This window comes from Spea bombifrons, chromosome 3 (assembly GCF_027358695.1).
Source record: "Spea bombifrons isolate aSpeBom1 chromosome 3, aSpeBom1.2.pri, whole genome shotgun sequence".
Classification (NCBI taxonomy): domain Eukaryota; kingdom Metazoa; phylum Chordata; class Amphibia; order Anura; family Pelobatidae; genus Spea; species Spea bombifrons.
In genome coordinates, this window is record NC_071089.1 from 71,430,584 (window position 1) to 71,451,385 (window position 20,802).

Below are 20,802 nucleotides of genomic sequence, written 5' to 3' on the forward strand. Positions count from 1 at the left end.
TTCCCAGAAGACAGTCAATATTTACAAACATCTAAGCGCTTGCGCTCCTCTGTCAGCTGCTTAGGCACCCACCTGACACACACTTTACTGAACTTAAAGCTGTCATGAATCAGGGCTTTGGTAGATCCAACACTCACATTCAGCTTTCCTGCAACCTCTTCAACTGTTATTCTTCTCTTTTCGTGAATCAGTTCCAGGGTTCTTTCTTCAATCCTCGTGGCTGTAGCTGGACGTCCGGAGCGCTCTGCATCCATCACACAAATATGGCCATTTTCGAACTTTTCAATCCACTCATAGACGACTCTATGATAGAACTTTATCCCCATACTGAGCACACATGCGAACGCTGTTCCTCTTTGGTGCAATATATACGTTTCGCAGCCATCTTCATCACAAGGTGAAAACTCTTATACTAAACTGCAAGGGCAGCGGGCTTGTCAGACAGAACTAGTCACGTGACACACTAAGACACCACCCATTACTGCTCCTCCCGCGAAAATATCAGTGCAAAAAACTTTTTGAACATCCCTTGTATTTAAGTAGGTAAAACATTGTGGCCTTGGATTTAGACATGAGTTAGGAAAAACATACATCTTTGCGCAGTGAGAAGGATTTAACAGAATGAGAATAAATGTGTTCGGAATAATTAAACCCAAGGGTATCTTTCTCTTGTTTCTTGCAGTTCTCTCCCTTGTGTAATGGATCCAAGAGATACCTGTCTTCCACTGGGGCAGATGGCACAATTTGCTTCTGGCTTTGGGATGCTGGAACTCTAAAAATAAAGTAAGCCTTATCATTTTCTTCCAGTCTCATTCGTTCATCATCCTCGTTTATTTTTTTTTATTCAATGCAATGGCAACACTTATTACATCATTTTCAGCATACCACTTATTTTGAAAACTGTTTAAACCCACACACTGAACCACGGCAAGTGTTTAGACAAACTCATAGATAAATTGTGCACGTTTTAGATATTGCATATCATTTTTTTACCAGATGTCTAATTGGCACACAAGAGAATGTGTCCAGTCAAAATCCTATCATGCGGGTTTATTTGGTTGGATTGTCATCATTCTTGTTAAACCTCTACTGGATTCTGTCTTCTAATAAGCTATGTCCTCTTCTAAGGATATCAAATGAGTTTGACTTCAGATAACCTTGCCAGACCGGCTGTTGGACTGCTCTGTAATAACAGACCTCCTTATCTCATTCGGACCCAAATATTCCTGAAGCACTGGGATATACAGAGATGATTCTGTCATTGAGCCTCTGTAAACCAGTAAACTAACTGGAAGGCATCCTTAAAAACACTTGAATTAATATCTTATGCTGTATAGTAAACCGTAGAATACTAGCACGGGGTATTTCTTACCGTCTTTAACTTAAAAATCTACGTTAAGCTATTGTAATGTCTTGGATAGAATTAAAGTTGGGTTTATAAGATATATAAGGTGCTGGAAAGATTTTGGTTTAGGTGTGCATTGTGAAATCCCCACAAGTCACACGTGAGGCAGCATGGGGCCAGGTGCACGATTTTGCGTAAATCTAACAAAAATTAAGTTTCCATAAAATTATTGAAACTGATAATTGGACAACTACTCAACACGGTCGTGCACCCCAGTAGGCCCCTTTTTTGGCCCAAGACTTATTACTGACAGCCAGGGTGGATTCGATGTCTGGACTGAATGGACAGGCAAATAAATTTGTTGCCCGAAAACGAACAGGCCAAAACAAACCAAAAAACATTGTCCAAATTGTTTTTGCACCGTTTGCATATATCTAATATATAATAATATTTCAATCCATGTGAATAAACGCTCACAGGGATTTCTTAACTAATCAAACAGTGGTTTATTACATATGGATGTTTCAGTACCCTAAATGAGAAAAACACTCAATATATAGCTAATGTCAGTTGTGATCCACAACCCATCCACCCATACAAGAACTTACCCCTAGAAATGTAACCCACACATCACCACAGGATAACATGACACAGTAAATTGCGCCATATGAGTAAAGTGTCACAAAATATCTATGCCAAAATAATGTATAATGTATTTGATATCCCTAGATGGGAAGTAAAACCCATGGTCGTGCACAATAAACATAAAAGCAAGAGTCACAAACTTAAAGAAAATATATCTGCCTTTACAATAAAAGAACAGGAAGATTTTCATTGAGTCTCTTTGGTACAACAGTGTCCATTGTTACGATCCAAAAAGCTTCTCTGCGTAGTAGTAGTAGTTCAAACCTGTCCCCTCCTGATCAATAGGTATGAAACATAACTGAGAGAGAGGCTGTTTCTCCTGCAAAAAAGTGTTTAGCGACCTGTTTATCGGTCATCCCGTCTGCGTAAGCTGTTCTTATAGCAGATTTTTGGCCACCAAATCTTTCTCTCCAAGTAAAATTTGTTTTGCCAACATATGCTAAGCCGCCAGGGCAAGTGACCTTCTGTATAATCGGTTACGCTCAACATATACCGTATTGGCTCGAATATAGGCCACACTTTTTTCCCCCACTTTAAGTCTTTAAAGTGGGGGAGCGGCATATATTCGGGGTCTAGCGCCCGATGCCCGGGACATGCAGTCCCGGGCGCCGGGCAGGCAGCGGGGTTAGGATACAGATCCCCTGCAGCGGTGCAGGGGACCTGCATCCTACTCCCCGATACGCTCAGACAGCCTCCCCTGCCAGCACTTCCCACGGGGGGGAAGCACGATGCGTTTTACCTCTGCCCCCCCCCGGACTTACCGGAGCATACGCGTATACTTACTGGACAATACGCGTATACAACTTCCGGTGCCGGCACCGGAAGTTGTATTGCGTAGATGTCCCCCGCCGGCCCCGCAAGACACCCGGGAGTCTGCTCCGGTAAGTCCGGGGGGAGGGCAGAGGAGGACAGTGGTAGCATATCTCGGGGAGGGAGGACAGTGGCAGCATATCTCGGGGGGGAGGACAGTGGCTGCATATCTCGGGGAGGGAGGACAGTGGTAGCATATCTCGGGGAGGGAGGACAGTGGCAGCATATCTCGGGGAGGGAGGACAGTGGCAGCATATCTCGGGGAGGGAGGACAGTGGTAGCATATCTCGGGGAGGGAGGACAGTGGCAGCATATCTCGGGGGGGGGGACAGAGTGGCAGCATGTTTTTTTGGTTCTTTTTTAAAGAAAAAAAACTTTTTCTTTAAAAAAGCACCAAACTTTTAGGGTGCGGCCTATATACGGGGGCGGCCTATATCCGAGCCAATACAGTAATTCTTCCAACTCATCGGGATATTTGATATGTAAGAAATGATTTGTGACTGTGCAAAAGGCTTAAAGTGGGAATTTTGACTTTAATTTAGCTTTGAAAAGGCGGTAATGAACTCTTTCGTTTGGAAACAATGCAATGACGTTCTACATTACAAACCAAGTTACCCAAGTCTATCTTATTATAGATATTTAAGCATGCTAAGCAAATAAATCCCAGTACATCTGTAATTCTTACCTCTGAAAGCTTGTATGCAGGACAAACTTTTACAAAACTATTTTAGTTTCTGTGGCAAGAACCTTTCATCGTCTGTCTGTCACATGAATTTAAGAATTCCTGGCAAAAAGCAATGTTTGTCAATAGATCACGCCATAGACAATTGTTTGGATGTGCAGCATGACAATCTATTGATGAAAAATAACGAATGACAGAACATTTTTATGTGGGATGTTTCTAAGAATTGTGTGTTTTACTCCAGAATTTATAGATTAAAGTAGGTTTTTCAGCACCTTTAATATTTTGATTAAAACATATTCAATTGCACTTTACATTTTTTAAACACGTGTTAGCCTTGTTGCAAATGCATGAAAAAAATGTTTCTTGCAATACATCCACTTAACCCTTTGAGATCTGGCCAAATGCTTCCCACAAAGAAGTCAGGAAATTCAACAATTTCTGCATCCTTTCATTCAGCCACAGTTCTCAGGAACAGTGTTCAGTTTACACATGAAAATATTGTGCTTTTCATTGCTAAATGACCTGAGGTAAAAGTTTCTTTCATGGGACGAGATGTAAAGTCTAAATTCTATAGAGCGTTTGTGTGGCATAAAAGTATGTTTCAGCTGGCCTGCAACTTAAAGGAAGCCTTTCCCTACACGCAGGGCACGGTTTAAACCGTTTGAATCAGGATCTGTGTTAGCTGGAACCACTTATGATTTACCTTGAAATCCTATTATTATGTTCTTCCATGCTCATAAGTAATGACAACTGCAGCTTCCACGCTGCCGCTTCCACTTTGACATTGAGGTAAAGTCCCAACTAGTATTCCCACTGCCGGGCATGGAACAGTCCTATTTTGTCAAATTATGAATTAAAGATAAAATAAAACGTGGCCGTATCTGCAGCTTTGTAGCCGTTGGTTAAGGAAGGTTCCGCTTTTGCTTAAGTGAAATCTGCATTGTGTGTCCGGCACGTGTGTAGTTTGTTGAACTATGATCATCCTGGTCTGTACGTGACTGTAAGTCTAGTGATAATTACCATTCTGCTAAGGCATTAACGTTTGTGTCTGCCTCCGGACTGTGTTAGTGGGAAATCTGCTTCCCTCAGTCATCCTGAAAAACACCATCATGTAAACTTCCAAGTCTTTAGTTGCTCATATAACATTAAGTGCAGCTCCAGCAGCGTGAGCAAACTTACCGTACGATGGACAAGATAGTAAACTGGTGACACCCCCCCCCGGAGAGAGTGTCAATCATCTTGTGGCAATAGGTATATGTGCGGCGCATGCACACATTCTATGAGTTTTAAAGGGGAAATCATGCCTACTGTATCTGCGCAGTTTAGTGATCCCTGTATCTGAACAGTTGTTACGGTGGCTGCTTCCTGCGCAGACATGCCCTATTATGTTTAACACGGCCTTGTGTGTCAGGAGCCTGGCACAATATTTCTTTTACAGATGTTCTGTAGTGAGCCGTTTTTTATTTTTTTTGATTATCTCGTAATGTATAACTAATTCTGTTTAAACATTTTTGTTATGCTTGTGTTTGTGCAGCCCCCGTCCTACTAAGTATACAGAGAGGCCTCGACCAGGTGTCCAGATGATCTGTTCATCGTTTAGCTCTGGTAAGGATCGCTAATATTACCTAATGATTTACTCTCAATCAGAGAACAATTAATGACCATAGGTGCTCCCGTTAATCTAGCAATTACCCTATCCAGTCTCAAATACAGTCATACAAATTGCGCATGAGCTTGAGTTAATGTACAGTGTTTCTGTTTTGCCTCTGTCACTGGTGGCATGCTTCTTGTAGGGCAGTGAAACAAAACACCTTCCTTCAGCTATGGTAAAGAGAACTAATAGTGTCATTTTTCTTTTTAGGTGGAATGTTTCTGGCCACTGGGAGCACGGACCACATTATAAGAGTGTACTATTTTGGATCAGGCCAGCCAGAGAAGATTTCAGAACTTGAGTTTCATACAGTGAGTACTCTGAACGTCTCAGCCAGAATTTAAACATCAATTGATTGTTTTAAAGGCAAAGTAGTAAGCTTTCTACAGTGTGATAATTCTTCACAATGACACAATGCTTCCAACTTGCCCCAGTGCACAAAGCAAGGTCCACGGTTGGATGAGTTTGGTGTAGGAGAACTTTACTTGGCCTGTACAGAACCCTGACCTCAACCCCATAGAACACCTTTGGGTGGAACTAGAACAGAGCTTGCAAGCCAAGCCTTGTCGTCCAACATCAGAGCCTGACCAACTACATATTAATTTCTATGCATTTAGAATGCAATGTAATAAAAGTCCCTGTTGGTGTAAATATACATACATAATATACTTTTTGCATCCAAATGGATGTTCTCCTCTCCAATGCATTCTCCCCGAGTTTGGCGCAGTCCCGCTGATACTGCTTTAAGCGGCAAAACACACTAATGTGTCATAAACTTTGAAATGGGCCAAGCCGTGTAGCACACACTGCAAAGCAGGGGATCCTCTAGTACTTCATGAAATTAATTTTAGTAAAATTGACAGCACTTGTTTTAAATGGAATTATCTTTTTATTTAATTGATATCAATTGGAAACTGCCTGTTAAACATGTTGTTAAACAAGTTGCAGGACACAATGTGTCTTATTTTGTTTACAACAAGGAACATTTTGGGTTAGATTTTATGCCCATAAATAGCAGCATTAGAAAAATTATCACATACTATAATCTCTTCCTTTTCTTGGAACTGTCACCCACCTTCTAAATATACAAGAAAAACCTCAAAACCCCAGAGAAGTGTAGAATCGATCTTATCTAATGCATCTTCTTCGTCATTGGCATCTATGGTTTTTGTACAGCCCTCTTCCTCTAGACTGTAATCCTGCGAGCATGGCCCTCATTACCTAATGTATGCGTTTGTCTTAGCCTGTCCATTCTAGTTTTGTCCTACTCTTTGAATGTTCTTTACAGGCTATGTATGTTTTTATATATAATGCAGGTACCTTGGTGTGAATCATTAAACGGTAAAAAATGTCAAACCACTACTATTTGTGTTATGTTTTCATGCTTAAAATTTCTAAAATTAAAATCTGTTTTCTTTCTTTAGGATAAAGTGGATAGCATCCAGTTTTCAAACACCAGTAGTAGGTAAGCATTAACACATACATTATCAATAAGTTCTTAATGCCAAACTGCAGGCAAGATATGCTCTCCGTGTACTATAGTTTTTGGTCATTCCTGCCCACCAGGTCTGCTGAGATGGAGTCCCTTAAAAAAAAAAAAAAAAAAAAAAAGTTTTTCTATGTGTACTTGTAAATATTGTATGAAATATGAGCAATAAGTGAAAAACTGTTAAAAGATACGATATGTCCTTCTCCTGGTACAGGAGACAAAAATTAGGATATGTAAAGAGATAACAGAGATTCAAAATAGGTGAAGTGCTAGGTGAAGTTTGGTTACATTGGTAAGGTGTGAATTTGGAAAAGGTGGGAAAAAATGATAGGTAATAATTAGATATAAAAGGGTAGTCGAGTAGTAAGGAAGGATGTGCACAAGGTGCATAGAGGTATTCATTGACATAACTTTGTCTGCGCTTCTCATCCTCATAAAGTTGGTAACAAATATATAAACATAATATAAACGAGAGATTTTGGTTATATGAATTGGCCAAAGCATAACTTTGTTTTTTGATATCTTCTTAGATTTAATACCTTTGTGCATGCCATTTTAATGGGGTTTAGTGCTGTGAAAGTTTTTGCCCCTTCCTTCCTATTTTGGCATATTTGTCACACTTAAATGATACACATCACTTGGGAAAAGACAACCCAAGTAAACACAAAATGCAGTTTTTAAATTATGACTTCATCTACAGAAGGTAAAAAGCTATCTAACCCTACATGGCCCTCCGAGAAAACATAATTGCACCCTTGGTTACTAAATCAGCACTTTTGGATCTCAACATCAATTAGAACCTTTTTTAAAACTGTCTCAAAAAACATCACGTGATTCAGAGCTTTAGAAAGCTTGGTAGATGACTAAATTCATGATTCCCCATTAAGAAACTTTGCAAAAATTGGATAATCTGTGAACTGATGTGTCAAAAGTGGAACTTTTGTTTTAGAAGACATGGGTGCTGCTACAGCAACAGTTACTTTTTCACATGGGTGATATAGGTTTTAATTAACTCTTTACCTTAAAAAAAAAAAAAATCTAAAAGCTGCATTTAGTGTTCACTCACATTGACTTTGATATTAAAATGTGTTGGATCTGAAACGTTAACTGTGACAAACAAAAAATAGAAGACTTTTTCCCAGCACTGTAAAGAGGAATTCAGGTGCCAGTTGCAAAGTTGTATTATCGCCTAGCAACCAAAGGAATCAGCAGGACTGTTTCATTGGTTTCTATAGTAATATCACTTCTAAAACTTCATGCTTCGATTGCTCCTTGTACATAACCCACTGTGTGGTCCTAGAGGTGTTTAACCAAGAATGATTTCTGTATCTGTTTAACAGCCTTGTGTTTGACTATAATACACAAGTTTTCTTGCTTGATACTCGCGATGATTTATTTTCTGTTGTTCGTAAAGGTTTGTAAGCGGGAGCCGAGATGGCACTGCTCGCATTTGGCAATTCAAGAAAAGGGAGTGGAGGAGTATTTTGTTAGAGATGGCCACAAGACCTACGGGGTGAGATTGCAACTGGACTTTCCTGGTTGTTATAAAAGTTTTTTCTCTTACCGTTTTGATATGTTTAAGTATGTTTAGTATCAGAAGTCGTAATACGCACACAATGAAAACATGGCTTGTATTAACTTTAATTCTATCCCTATACATATGAGAAGTTTACTTCTGCTTTAACCCTTTAAGACCTTCATGATGATCCATGCCGTCATAAAAAAGGGTAAAAACCTATCATGACTACATGGAACAACATGAAGATAGAAGCGGTGTGCCATTCGTGATCTCCGCTGCAATTCTTGCGCGTTCCTGCAAACGAGATGCTCCATTCCTGTAAAGTGAGCGCTGCTGATCAGTCAGGGATCAAAGTAGCAGCTTCAGTAAAGTTGAAAAAAGTGAGAAAATTACCCACTGGCAGGTTTGTATCACTGCGAAAGGCGTCTGCTAGATAAAACTACAAAACCAATTAAAAGTTTAAAAAAAAAAAAAAAAGTGTGTGCCAAGAGACCTACATAGTCTTGGAAGATTGCAATCGATTTATACATCAGCAAGTTAAAAAAGGTATCGTATTTACTAAATAAAAGTTCTTAATTGTAATTAGTGACTGTGGACATGGTGGTGGTGAAGTCATATGACTGATAATGTACCCTATAATACTCAACGCTTATGATCAGGTATAACTCTGTGTCACTTCTTTGTATACTCGTATGGACTGCTTTCCTCCACCAACATGTTTACTCCATCACTCAATTTCTGTTTTTCTAAAACAAGTAATCGTTTGACTTTGAAAACATTCACAGCGGAGAATACAATCTAGAGCCTGTTGCAGATGTCTGCCGCACATAGGCGAGTGTATCATGGGGTGTTTTTCCTCTCCTTTTATTAGGCATAGCTCTCACGGCGTGGAGGACAAGATCACAAAGTTAAAAGTAACTATGGTGGCCTGGGATCGCCATGACAACTTCGTAATAACGGCTGTTAATAACATGACTTTAAAGGTCTGGAACTCCTACACTGGTCAGCTCATCCACATTCTGATGGTAATAGACACAGTAAAGTGACCCATTTTATTCTGCTGAAATGCAAGTAGAGCCGATGCGTACATGAAGGAAAGACATTTTGGACTAAAAATAATCTGGCTGGCTGCACATTCTTGCTATAATGTTAATACTGTGTTTGCGTAGTGGAGTTACACTCACCCTTGCTAATAAATGATCAGATTTGACCTTTAGATTGTAGTCGCAGATAAAAACGAATAGAAGGCACGCTACACATAAGATCTTAGATGATCGATGAACTCAATGATAGGTTAAAACTAATCCCATTTAACGGTGGGAGAAATGTATTTTTCTAAGGAATAGGTGAATGTATTTTTTTATGCTCTCCCAATTGTTTCTGAAATGTTCTTTGTTTCTGCAAGGCTTAGCTTATCTTCACCCTACAATTACTGCTTGCAGAGTGACAAGACTTTTGCATAGAAGCATTGTAGTTGTAGAGAGTTCAGTACTGACGGTGCATCCAGCCGACAGGCTTCCTTTTCTGTACCTTCAGGCACCTGTTTGAAGTTAACTTTGGTAAACACCGAATTAATATTACTCATTGACCAGCTTTGAAGCACTCGAAGTTGAGAAAAACTGACTTGACTGTTCCTTCAATGCACACATAGGCAGTTTAATATTTGTTGCTGTTTATTACAGGGTCACGAGGATGAAGTTTTTGTGTTAGAATCGCACCCTTTTGATCCCCGGGTACTGTTTTCTGCAGGACATGATGGAAATGTCATAGTCTGGGATCTAGCACGAGGAGTCAAGATTCGATCCTACTTCAATATGGTATATTCATTTTCTATTTAAAGGGTTTCTAGTTTCATAAAAACGCATGACCTTTAAATATATTTAAAGGAGAACATATTTGAATCATATATTTTTTTTAAACTTGGCATTAAAACACTTAGGCTGAAGACCAGGGCTACCATCAGGGGGGTGGAAGTGTAGCAGGCCTGGCCACCCTTGCTCTCTTACCTAATGTGTGTTATGTGACCCCGCTGTAGTAGAGACATTGGTGTAAAGGAGGCCCACGCTGGTTACTAGCACCAGCTCCACCAACACCCCCAAAGATACCACTAGACTGTGCTTACTTAGACTTGGTGTGTAAGCACCGGCCTACCTCCTCCTGAGCCCACGTGTGTAAGTATGTCGCTGTTTGTATGTTAGTATGTGTGTAAGTATATTACTGTGGGTCAAGGTATCTTACTGTATTTGTATGTCAGTATATTAATGTCTGTGTTAGTATGTGTGCGTAGGTAAGTCAGTATGTTACTCTGTGTAAGTTTGTGTGTTAGTATATAAATGTCAGCGTGTAAAATGTTTGTCTTAGTACATATTTTAGTTTGTGTATGTGTATAAGGAGCTTGGGGGTCCTAACAGTACATCTCGCAGGGGGTGCCACAACAATTTGTTAAGCCACGGTGTAGAGAGGCAGCTGTGTTTGTGTGTGTACTGCACTGTTAGTCAGTGCGTGTGTGTGTGTGTATATATATAAAATATATAGTATATATATATATATAATGTTACTCAATGGGTGCGTTTTAGCATATGTTGGATAGGGTGTGCATGTATGAGTGTTTTGTGTGTTACCGTATGGCATTTGCATTACTATGTATATCTGCATGTACCGTTGGAGGGTGTGTGTATTGGTGTACAGGGTTAGCATACCTGTACATGTGTGTGTGTTACTGTAAGGTGTTAATGTTTGTAAGGATATGTTAGTATGTTTGTACGGTATGGTGCTATAGAGTGTGTATATGTATTGGTGTATGTGTGTGTCAGCATATGGTTGTTGGAGTGTCAGGGATGAGCCTTGGGTTAGTGGTACCTGGCAGCAGAAAAGGAGCAGCAGGAGAAAGGATGTATGCAAGTATACGATGGTATAGTAAGCGGGTGTTGAAGAGAGTTTACATGTCAGTATGTTTGCATGTTAGTTACAGTGGGGCCTTCAAGAAATGCCGCTCCCAGGTGCCATTAACGCTAGACTTGCCCGCCATTCTTAGGGTGGAGTGATTGGTGGGGCGGTGGGATGAGCATGGACGGTCTAATGGGAGGTGCATGGGGCTTCAGGCATTAAGCATGTACTGGGCCCCAAGATTTATGATGGCGTCCCTGCTAAACACATTCAACGTTTTCACAACTCCACGCGTTTCACGTTGCCATACACTTCTTTTGGCAAGTCAAGGCAAGTATGGTAACATCAAATGTGTGGAGTTTTGAAAACCCTAGGTGTATGTAAACTTTTGACCTAAACTGTAGGAATTTCAAACCAGTTAGGGTAATATACAATTGTTAATTTCCATTGAGCCTCGTGAGTATATATTCCAGATCACAAAATACATTTGGAACTTTTTTGTGCAGACCTTGAAAATGTGTGGCACAATCGTAAATATGAGCTCTTCCTTTTTCCCACAATTGTATTGTAACAGGTCTACTGCTAGACTTTTGTCTTTTTAGTACCGTATTGGCTCGGATATAGGCCGCACCCTAAAAGTTAGGTGCTTTTTTAATGAAAAAAGTTTCTGCCCCCCCCCGAGGTATGCTGCCACTCTGTCCTGAAGATGTACCCCCCCCCGAGATATGCTGCCACTCTATCCCCCCCCCGAGATATGCTGCCACTCTATCCCCCCCGAGATATGCTGCCACTCTAGCCCCCCTGAGATATGCTGCCACTCTATCCCCCCCGAGATATGCTGCCACTCTATCCCCCCCGAGATATGCTGCCACTCTATCCCCCCCGAGATATGCTGCCACTCTATCCCCCCCGAGATATGCTGCCACTCTATCCCCCCCGAGATATGCTGCCACTCTATCCCCCCCGAGATATGCTGCCACTCTATCCCCCCCGAGATATGCTGCCACTCTATCCCCCCCGAGATATGCTGCCACTCTATCCCCCCCGAGATATGCTGCCACTCTATCCCCCCCGAGATATGCTGCCACTCTATCCCCCCGAGATATGCTGCCACTCTATCCCCCCCGAGATATGCTGCCACTCTACCCCCCCGAGATATGCTGCCACTCTACCCCCCGAGATATGCTGCCACTCTACCCCCCCAAGATATGCTGCCACTCTACCCCCCCCGAGATATGCTGCCACTCTACCCCCCCGAGATATGCTGCCACTCTACCCCCCCTGAGATATGCTGCCACTCTACCCCCCCCCGAGATATGCTGCCACTCTAACACCCCCCCGAGATATGCTGCCACTCTGTCCCCAAGATGTCCCCCCCCCCCCCCCCCTCAATGGGGTCTTGCGGGGCCGGCGTGGGAAGTACCGGCAAGGAAGATGCGAGCAGAAACAACCTCCGCTGCCGGCACGTCTGCACGATGTGCTTTAACAATCTCCCTTGCCGGGACTCCCCCCCGCGATGCGCTTAGACAATCTCCCGTGCCGGCACTCCCCCCCCCCCATGGAAAGTGCTGGCAGGGGAGGCTGTCTGAGCACATCCGAGAGTAGGATACAGGTCCCCTGCACCGCTGCGGGGGATCTGTATCCTAACCCCGCTGCCTGCCCGGCGCCCGGGACTGCATGTCCGGGCGTCGGGCGCTAGACCCCGAATATAGGCCGCACCCCCACTTTAAAGACTCAAAGTAGGGGGGAAAAAGTGCGGCCTATATTCGAGCCAATACGGTATTTGAAATGTAGGACTGTTGGTGTTTTATTCAGTATGCAGTGCTTATGTGGCAGACTAATGGTCATGTGTTTTACAGATTGAAGGTCAGGGGCATGGAGCAGTGTTTGACTGTAAATGCTCCCCCGATGGTCAACACTTTGCATGTACGGACTCCCATGGACATCTTTTGATATTTGGCTTTGGTTCCAGTAGCAAATATGATAAGGTAAGCTGAGCATAGGGAATGATTGATGAATGGGACAAGCGTGTGAAATTTGTGGAGTTTTCAACCTACTCCAGAAACTATTTGTTATTTGCGATTACTTTGTGGAAACAATGACTGCTTGCTGACACATAGGAAGTTGAATAGGTTTGGGGAGTTTTTTGTGTGTGTTGGGGGGGTGGTTTTAACCAATTGAAAAGAAATTTTACCTTTCATGCTTCATGAATGCAGTTTGCAGACAGCAACATATTCTGCAGAAAGGCCTACACACTAGACATGTGGAAATAGGGCAAAAACTATTTGGACACGTTTTTCTGTACGTGTTTGGGCAACAAATTAAGTTCCCTGCCCATTTGTGGGCATTTTTAATTTGGGAGCATAATTGGTTGCCTGGTGCCCACATTCTCATGCTTGAAGTTCTATCTTGTCTCTTGCATTATATCTAGGGCATTTATTATTTGTTGTACTGCTGATATGGTTTCTTTGTTCACCGGATGTTGCGCTGTTTATATTTAAACGAAACAAGGGAACATAAGCACCCAATTTCTTCAATTCCATCATCAATTAATTCCCACAGAATGTTCGCAGAAAAACCACTGACTAAAATGTTTGCCTCCGGCCACTGATAGGTTTATAAAGCAGTGCAGCTTAGATAAATGCCGGCAATGGAGTAACAGGCCGCAAATCCATGTTTAAATGAATTTAGGTTTATCAGCACTCACGTGTGCCTCTCTTTTGGTATGCTCTCCATCATGCTGCTTGGTGTTTTGGTGCTTTTTGTGCTCTTTCCTTTGTGACTTTTGTAAGCATCTTTGCTTTCCCAGGTTACTGTTAGAGCAACTATGACAACTATTGTATGTTCCTTGAAATCTAAGCTCCTGTTGGCCTATTGTTGCTTACCTACAAAAATTTTAGATAGTCTAAGTCTGGATAGAAGCCCTACCTACCAGTAACTATTATAACAGTAACCAGTAATTATTACTGCAACGATCTAAAACGATGTAGATAGACAATGTGCTACCTGCTCGGTACAAACTCTGCTTTGTCAGGGAACTATCCGGCACATTTCTAGTTATGGACCGATCCGTTTGAAGAAAAGCCATATTGCGTAACCTACCTTACGGTTATTGTATCGTAACTTTCTCTCTCAAGATCTGCACAAGATTCCTTCCTTTAAAAAGGGATTCCCACCAGACTGTTGGATTACTATTTTCAGATATGTAAAAATAGCCAACATTGCTGTGCGATAATTAGATATTTTATATGGCATATTGGTTATTTTTAGATATCCTAGTTTTTATTTAACCAATTCTACTAGAAAAGCACCACAAGTCCTTGTTATGCTTCCTTTTGGTAAATAGAATGACTCTATCTCAATAAGATAACTAAATGTCATGAAACTAAACACATAACGCTGGTCTTGCCTTCAACAAGGATTGTGTGGCTATGTTGACTACCAAACACAGAGCCACATGCTTTAAGTAGTTTCAATTGACTGTGGTGAAAATAAGATAATATTTTAACTCTTCTCTTATCAGTGTGTTCACTGTTGATGTCTTGTTCTGCTTGTTCACTCTTACAGATAGCAGACCAGATGTTTTTTCACAGTGATTATCGGCCTCTTATTCGTGATGCTAACAATTATGTCCTGGACGAGCAAACCCAGCAGGCTCCACACCTCATGCCTCCTCCATTTTTGGTAGATGTTGATGGTAACCCACATCCGACACGATTTCAGCGTCTTGTTCCAGGGCGGGAAAACTGCAGGGATGAACAACTTATTCCGCAGATGGGGGTAACGTCTTCAGGTATAAGATTAGTGTGTGGGGGCCGTATATTGTTCAGATGAATGAAAATGACGTGTCAAGCATCTCCTCTAATACACTGTCATCTTGGGCACTTTAACGTCTGTCATTGCATTTGAAATTGATATGTGGGCAAATAATCATTCTAATATGTACCTCTTCGCACACAGGATTAAATCAAGTTTTAAGCCAGCAAGCAAACAATGAAGTGAGCCCTCTGGACAGCTTGATACAAAGACTGCAGCAAGAGCAAGACCAGAGATTGAACACAGACTCTGGGATGGCGAGCTCTAGTCGGATGAACAGAGGTAAAGATCGGCTTATTGAGCAGAGTAAATCACACAGTACAAAATGCTGTCGGGAAACCAGTGTAAAGATTCAAGAACTTGTATCAACTGTGGATTTTTGTTGGTGGTGGCAGGGAGCTGGTTTGCATGTTAACTTTTTTTTCCCCAAAAAATATACATCTGCAGCCTCGGTAAGCTCTACTTCTGAAGTGCATTCACCACCAAATATTGGGTTAAGGCGAAGCGGGCAAATTGAAGGCGTGCGACAGATGCATAGCAATGCCCCAAGGAGTGAAATGGCCACGGAGCGGGACCTGGTGGCTTGGAGTCGAAGAGTTGTTGTGCCAGAGCTTCCTGTGGGGGTGGCCAGGTGAGACTTATTACTAGTAAAAAATCTAGTAAAGGAGATCCTTTAAGTAATTACTGACCTGCGCTGGTGTATATGAGCACCACCAACTTACCTGGTGTCTCAGAGCTAGAAGAACAGTATACCAAATAGAAAAGTGAAGGTGTGAAGAATATATATTTCTTGTAATACTCACATGTTGGGTTTGTAACAACGTTTTCTATAATTTAAGAAATTTAAATATGCACTCCACACACAAATGAAAATTATACCCAAGGTTTTACAGTAACTTAAACTAATGAATGGCACGTTGATCAACTGTCCTGATTTGCATATTTTTAGTGTTTGGCGAGAGCCAGTGTTCAAAGCATGACACTTTTAAATAAGGTTTGTTTTCATCTATATATTTTTCAGCATAGATCTGTAAATGCATCACTGGATGACTGTACAAATAAACCTTTTTTTATGCAAATAGTGATATGGCATCCTAAAAGTGTTCAGTCAGCACCTAATGCATTTTGTGCACATAGTCATAGGTTATTGTGTACTTAGCTGAGCAGTAAATATACACTCCACAGTGATACACATTATTTAATCAACTGGGAATTACAGGGGGGGTGCATTAGCACAAACAACAATGGTTTGCTTTCTGCCCCACACAGGCAGAAGTGTCATTTTCAGTGCTGATCGTGATCTTAACGAATCTAGCTGCGCAGTCACCTCAGCACATTGAACACAATGAGTACATTTTCCCTATGACAACCATGAAATGCTTAACTTCATATGTACAAACTGGGGAGGACAGCACCTTTATTTACTGCGTGATTAATCATCCGGCTAAGCACTGTAATATTGTCCGTGGGTTAATGCTTTAAATGGCATACTGTAAAGAGAAACCAATCTTTTATAATATTTTTTTCTAAAATGATTGAGATTCCTCATGAAAGTTTATATATCACACCTGATGCAGCAGTTCTGGCTGGGCTCGCATGCTCGGGCAGTGGGTCCCCGGATTCAGTCTTGAAACCTAGCAGAACTGCACTGGGGGTATGCATAAGCACACACTGATAACGAAAACATCCTTTGCATTTTTCCCCAAATTCATCAACAAGCTACATAATGGAACAATGTATCAGAGAAAAGATGATTAGTATTTGGAAGGAGGTAGTAAGACATAAGAACGCATTAGCAGATGGTTTACCAATGCAAACTCCAAGCACTTGGTATCAGAATTACGTTCCGTTCCTTACATATTGACACAGATACAAACAGCAATGGCTACTGCATTGCCTACTCTACTGAAATTTAGAGTAGACAAGATATAATATAACCTCATTTGCATTTCCAGCAAACAGGAAGAATGGAGAACTGCAAAAGGAGAAGAGGAAATCAGGTTGTACAAAACAGAAGAGAAAAAGAAATCCCTTACAAACCATACTGCAAGAGAGAACAAAGCAACCATTTATTCAAAGGTAATCTATTTGGTGTCAAAATGTAATGTATCAACAGGTTTTGAAAATGTTTTAGAATTCTACCAAATAAACTGCTTTTATTGACAGATTATTTGTTATTAAAATATTCCAATAAGAATATGCTTACCTATACAATTGTAAACAACGTCACCCAGTTTTGTAAGACTAGGTCATACACCCCAGCACGCCCATGAGCAGCATACAATATGAGAAATCCCATGAGCATGCGTGAATATCCGTGGTTGTTAAAGGGAATGGTAATGATGCAAGACTGCGGAAGTCTAAATGGACCGAATGGTTCTTATTTGCAATCAAATTCTATGTAGACTCTAAACGGCAGTATCATCTTTTTTTCTAATGTAGCCATACCTGTTGTGCTCTGATCAAAATATTATTGGCTAAGCCTATTGTAAGCTAAATATTGTAGTGCTGCATTATTGTAGCAAAAGAAATATAGGTTATCTGGACTGGAAGTGTGTGTCAAGCAAAAAAAAAAGCTTGCGTTTTAAAGGTATTACATAGCTTCATTATTTAAGTTGTATTATAGTCTATGCGTTTTCCTCATTCAATATCAAAAGAATGAGCTGATCTGATATTTGAATATTAGGCTTTTGACTCTTTTTGGTACTCTTTCTCTGTAGAACCACTCCCATGACTTCCAGCTGGATGCTGGAGAATCTAAAAAGCAGAATACAAACCAGCACAGCTATTGTACTCGTGCTACCCTAGAGGAGTCAGCGGGTCCTGCTGAGGATTTGGACAATGAAAACAGTTCCTCTGATGTAAGCAGATGCAGAAACTATTACTGGTACAACTTGTGATATGTAATGTTAAGTAATCTACCATCAATTTAAGCTCCAGAACCAAGTTATTGCAATATTTACAGTGTTAAGTGCCTGTACTGTATCTTGTACCTATTACCTAGTGATGATCTGTGCGTTTGTATGCATCTGTTTATCTGACTGTGTTGCTAGTTTTCATGGTAATTATGTGCATTTTAGTTAATAATAGGTGGAAATCTGATTGTCCTTGGGCTAAATGGAGTGTAAGTTCCACCAGAGGTATGGCAAATGTGAAAGAAATGTACACTAGTTGTTTATCTTCTAGGAAGCAGATGCTGAAAGTGAGGTAGTGGCTGCTAGTGGGGCAACATCAGAAGAAGAAGAAGAAAAACCCGATTGCAACAGTGATGGCAGTAGCTCCAGGTAAGTGTCAGTTTATGTAGACTATGTTCACTGAAAATTGTTTGTATACATGTATGTATATGTGTATAATGTCACTTTCTCACATGCGTTCGTACACACATATACACTCACTGGCTACTTTATTAGGTACACCTTGCTAGTACCCCTTTTGCCTTGAGAACTGCCTTCATTCTCCGTGGCACGCTTCCTACAAGGTACTGGAAACATTCCTCTGTCCATATGGACATGATGCCATTACTGCAGCTGTTGCAGATTTGTTGGCTGCGCATCTATGTTGTGAATCTCTCGTTCCACCACATCCCAAAGGTGCTCTGTTGGATTGAGATCTGCTGACTGTGGAGGCCATTGGAGTACAGTGACCTCATTGTCAGGTTCAAGAAACCAGTTTGAGATGATTTGAGCTTTGTGACATGGTGCATTATCCTGCTGGAAGAAGCCATCAGAAGATGGGTACACTGTGGTCATAAAGGGATGGACATGGTCAGCAACAATGTTCAGGTTGCGTTTAAATGATGCTCAGTTGGTACTAAGGGGCCCAAAGTGTGCCTAGAAAATGTCCCCCACACCATTACACCACCAGCCTGAACCGTTGATACAAGGCAGGATGGGTCCATGCTTTCATGTTTACACCAAAGTCTGACCCTGCCATCTGAATGTCGCAGCTGGAATCGAGACTCATCAGACCAGGCAATGTCCTTCCAGTCTTCCATTGTCCAATTTTGGTGAGCCTGTGCGAATTGTAGCCTCAGTTTCCTGTTCTTAGCTGACAGGAGTGGCACCCGGTGTGGTCTTCAGTAGGGCTGCAACAACTACCGTATATTCCGGTGTATAAGACGACTTTTTAACCCGAGAAAATCTTCTCAAAAGTCAGGGGTCGTCTTATACGCCGGGTACTAATCGAGTACCGGGTACTTACCGAGCCGGAGATTCCCAAGAAGCCACGAATCTCGGGGGGGGGGTTGCGAGTGGAGAAGCCGATCTTCAGGGCCGCGCCGAGGTAGGTGCAAGATCGTGATCTCCTCAACTAGCCCTAATCAGCAGGGCTGGTTGGGGAGATCACGACCTCCCTCTAACTAGCCCAACATTTGGGAGCTCGAGGTCTGGCACTTCAGACCTCGGCTTCCGTGCTCCCTAATCACTACGTGCCGGCTATTGATGCCGAGCGCGGTGATGACGTCATGTCCCGACGCTCGGCATCAATTGCCGGCGCATAGTGATGAGGGAGCAGTAAAGCAGGGGTCTGAAATGACAGACCTCGCGCTCCCACGACTGGATGGAAAAAAGAAGATAGAAGGTGAGAAAGGTAAGAGATGGGGAGAAAGGGGTGTGAGTGCAGTGTATGTATGTTGGTGTGAGATGGTCAGGTGTGTGTAAGAGTAGTGTAGGTATTTGTGTGTTTGTAAGTGTGTGTGTGTATGTATATGTGTGTGGTGAGGGCAGTGTATAAATGTGTATGTTAGTGTATATATATATCTATATATATATATATGTGTGTGTGTGTGTGTGTGTGTGTGTGTAAGGGCAGTGTATGTATGTATATGTCTGTATAACAACCAGCCAATCACCGGTAAGGTACATCGCTTGCCGTGATTGGCTGGTTGTTGTATACTGGGTATCAAAGTTTTTTATTCTGTTGTTTGTATTTAACATCATTTGTTTATTAAATTATTTTAAATAAATGAAAAATTTACATTCATTTTTTTTATCCGAATAATAGAAAAAATAATCGGCCAACTAATCGATTATGAAAATAATCGTTAGTTGCAGCCCTAGTCTTCAGTTGCTGTAGCCCATCTGCTTCAAGATTTGACATGTTGTGCATTCAGAGATGGTATTCTGCATACCTTGGTTGTATTGTGTGGTTATTTGAGTTACTGTTGCCTTTCTGTCATCTTGAACCAGCCTGCCCATTCTCCTCTGACATCAACAAGGCATTTTCATCCACACAACGGCCTCTCACTGGATATTTTCTCTTTTTCGGACCATTCTCTGTAAACCCTAGAGATGGTTGTGCGTGAAAATCCCAGTAGATCATTAGTTTCTGAAATACTCAGACCAGCCTAATGACCTGAGTCATCCTCTTTCTTCCCCATTCTGATGCTCGGTTTGAACATCAGCATGTTATCTTGACTACATCTGCATGCCTACATGCATTGAGTTGTTGTCATGTGATTGGCTGATAAGCCATTTGTGTTAAGCAATTGAACGGGTGTACCTAATATAGTGGCCTGTATATTTGTGTGTGTATATATAGATAAACATATATTGTGTGTATGACAATGGTAAATGTTTGAACATTTCTTTCAGTGATTATTCAAGCGATTACTCTGACTGGACAGCAGATGCTGGAATTAACTTGCAACCACCAAAGAAAACTCCTAAACACAAGACCAAGAACGTGGAAAGCAGCTCTGAGGATGAAGAAGGGCCAGACAAATTTAAGCAAAAGCAAAACAGAAAGGAAAGGAAAAAAGGAAATGATGATAAAGATGGACCATCATCATCCCCAAAGAAAAGGAAGCCTAAGGAACGGAAACAGAAGGTAATATTGATTAGAAAGGTTTGTATTTTTATGCAATTGCAATTTTTGTGGCTAGAAGTCAGGTAATTTCCATGCACATGGTCTGTAGTGATTGCCTCTGCATCAGTGTGTGTTCAGACCTTATACTTTA

General features: G+C 41.4%; 1 protein-coding gene across 2 annotated transcripts in view; it reads left to right on the forward strand.

The window, feature by feature from the left end:
* The window catches only part of PHIP (pleckstrin homology domain interacting protein), a 56,618-nt gene that overhangs the window by 21,234 nt on the left and 14,582 nt on the right, over window positions 1-20,802 (forward strand). For both annotated transcript variants that reach the window (XM_053458557.1, XM_053458559.1), the window contains exons 9-23: window positions 683-783; window positions 5,020-5,090; window positions 5,347-5,447; window positions 6,561-6,601; window positions 8,040-8,138; window positions 9,016-9,169; window positions 9,827-9,961; window positions 12,890-13,018; window positions 14,598-14,823; window positions 14,991-15,128; window positions 15,294-15,477; window positions 16,802-16,925; window positions 17,567-17,707; window positions 18,033-18,130; window positions 20,438-20,672. In XM_053458557.1, coding sequence (XP_053314532.1) covers window positions 683-783; window positions 5,020-5,090; window positions 5,347-5,447; window positions 6,561-6,601; window positions 8,040-8,138; window positions 9,016-9,169; window positions 9,827-9,961; window positions 12,890-13,018; window positions 14,598-14,823; window positions 14,991-15,128; window positions 15,294-15,477; window positions 16,802-16,925; window positions 17,567-17,707; window positions 18,033-18,130; window positions 20,438-20,672 — 1,977 coding nt within the window. The remainder of the gene's footprint in view (window positions 1-682; window positions 784-5,019; window positions 5,091-5,346; window positions 5,448-6,560; window positions 6,602-8,039; window positions 8,139-9,015; window positions 9,170-9,826; window positions 9,962-12,889; window positions 13,019-14,597; window positions 14,824-14,990; window positions 15,129-15,293; window positions 15,478-16,801; window positions 16,926-17,566; window positions 17,708-18,032; window positions 18,131-20,437; window positions 20,673-20,802) is intronic.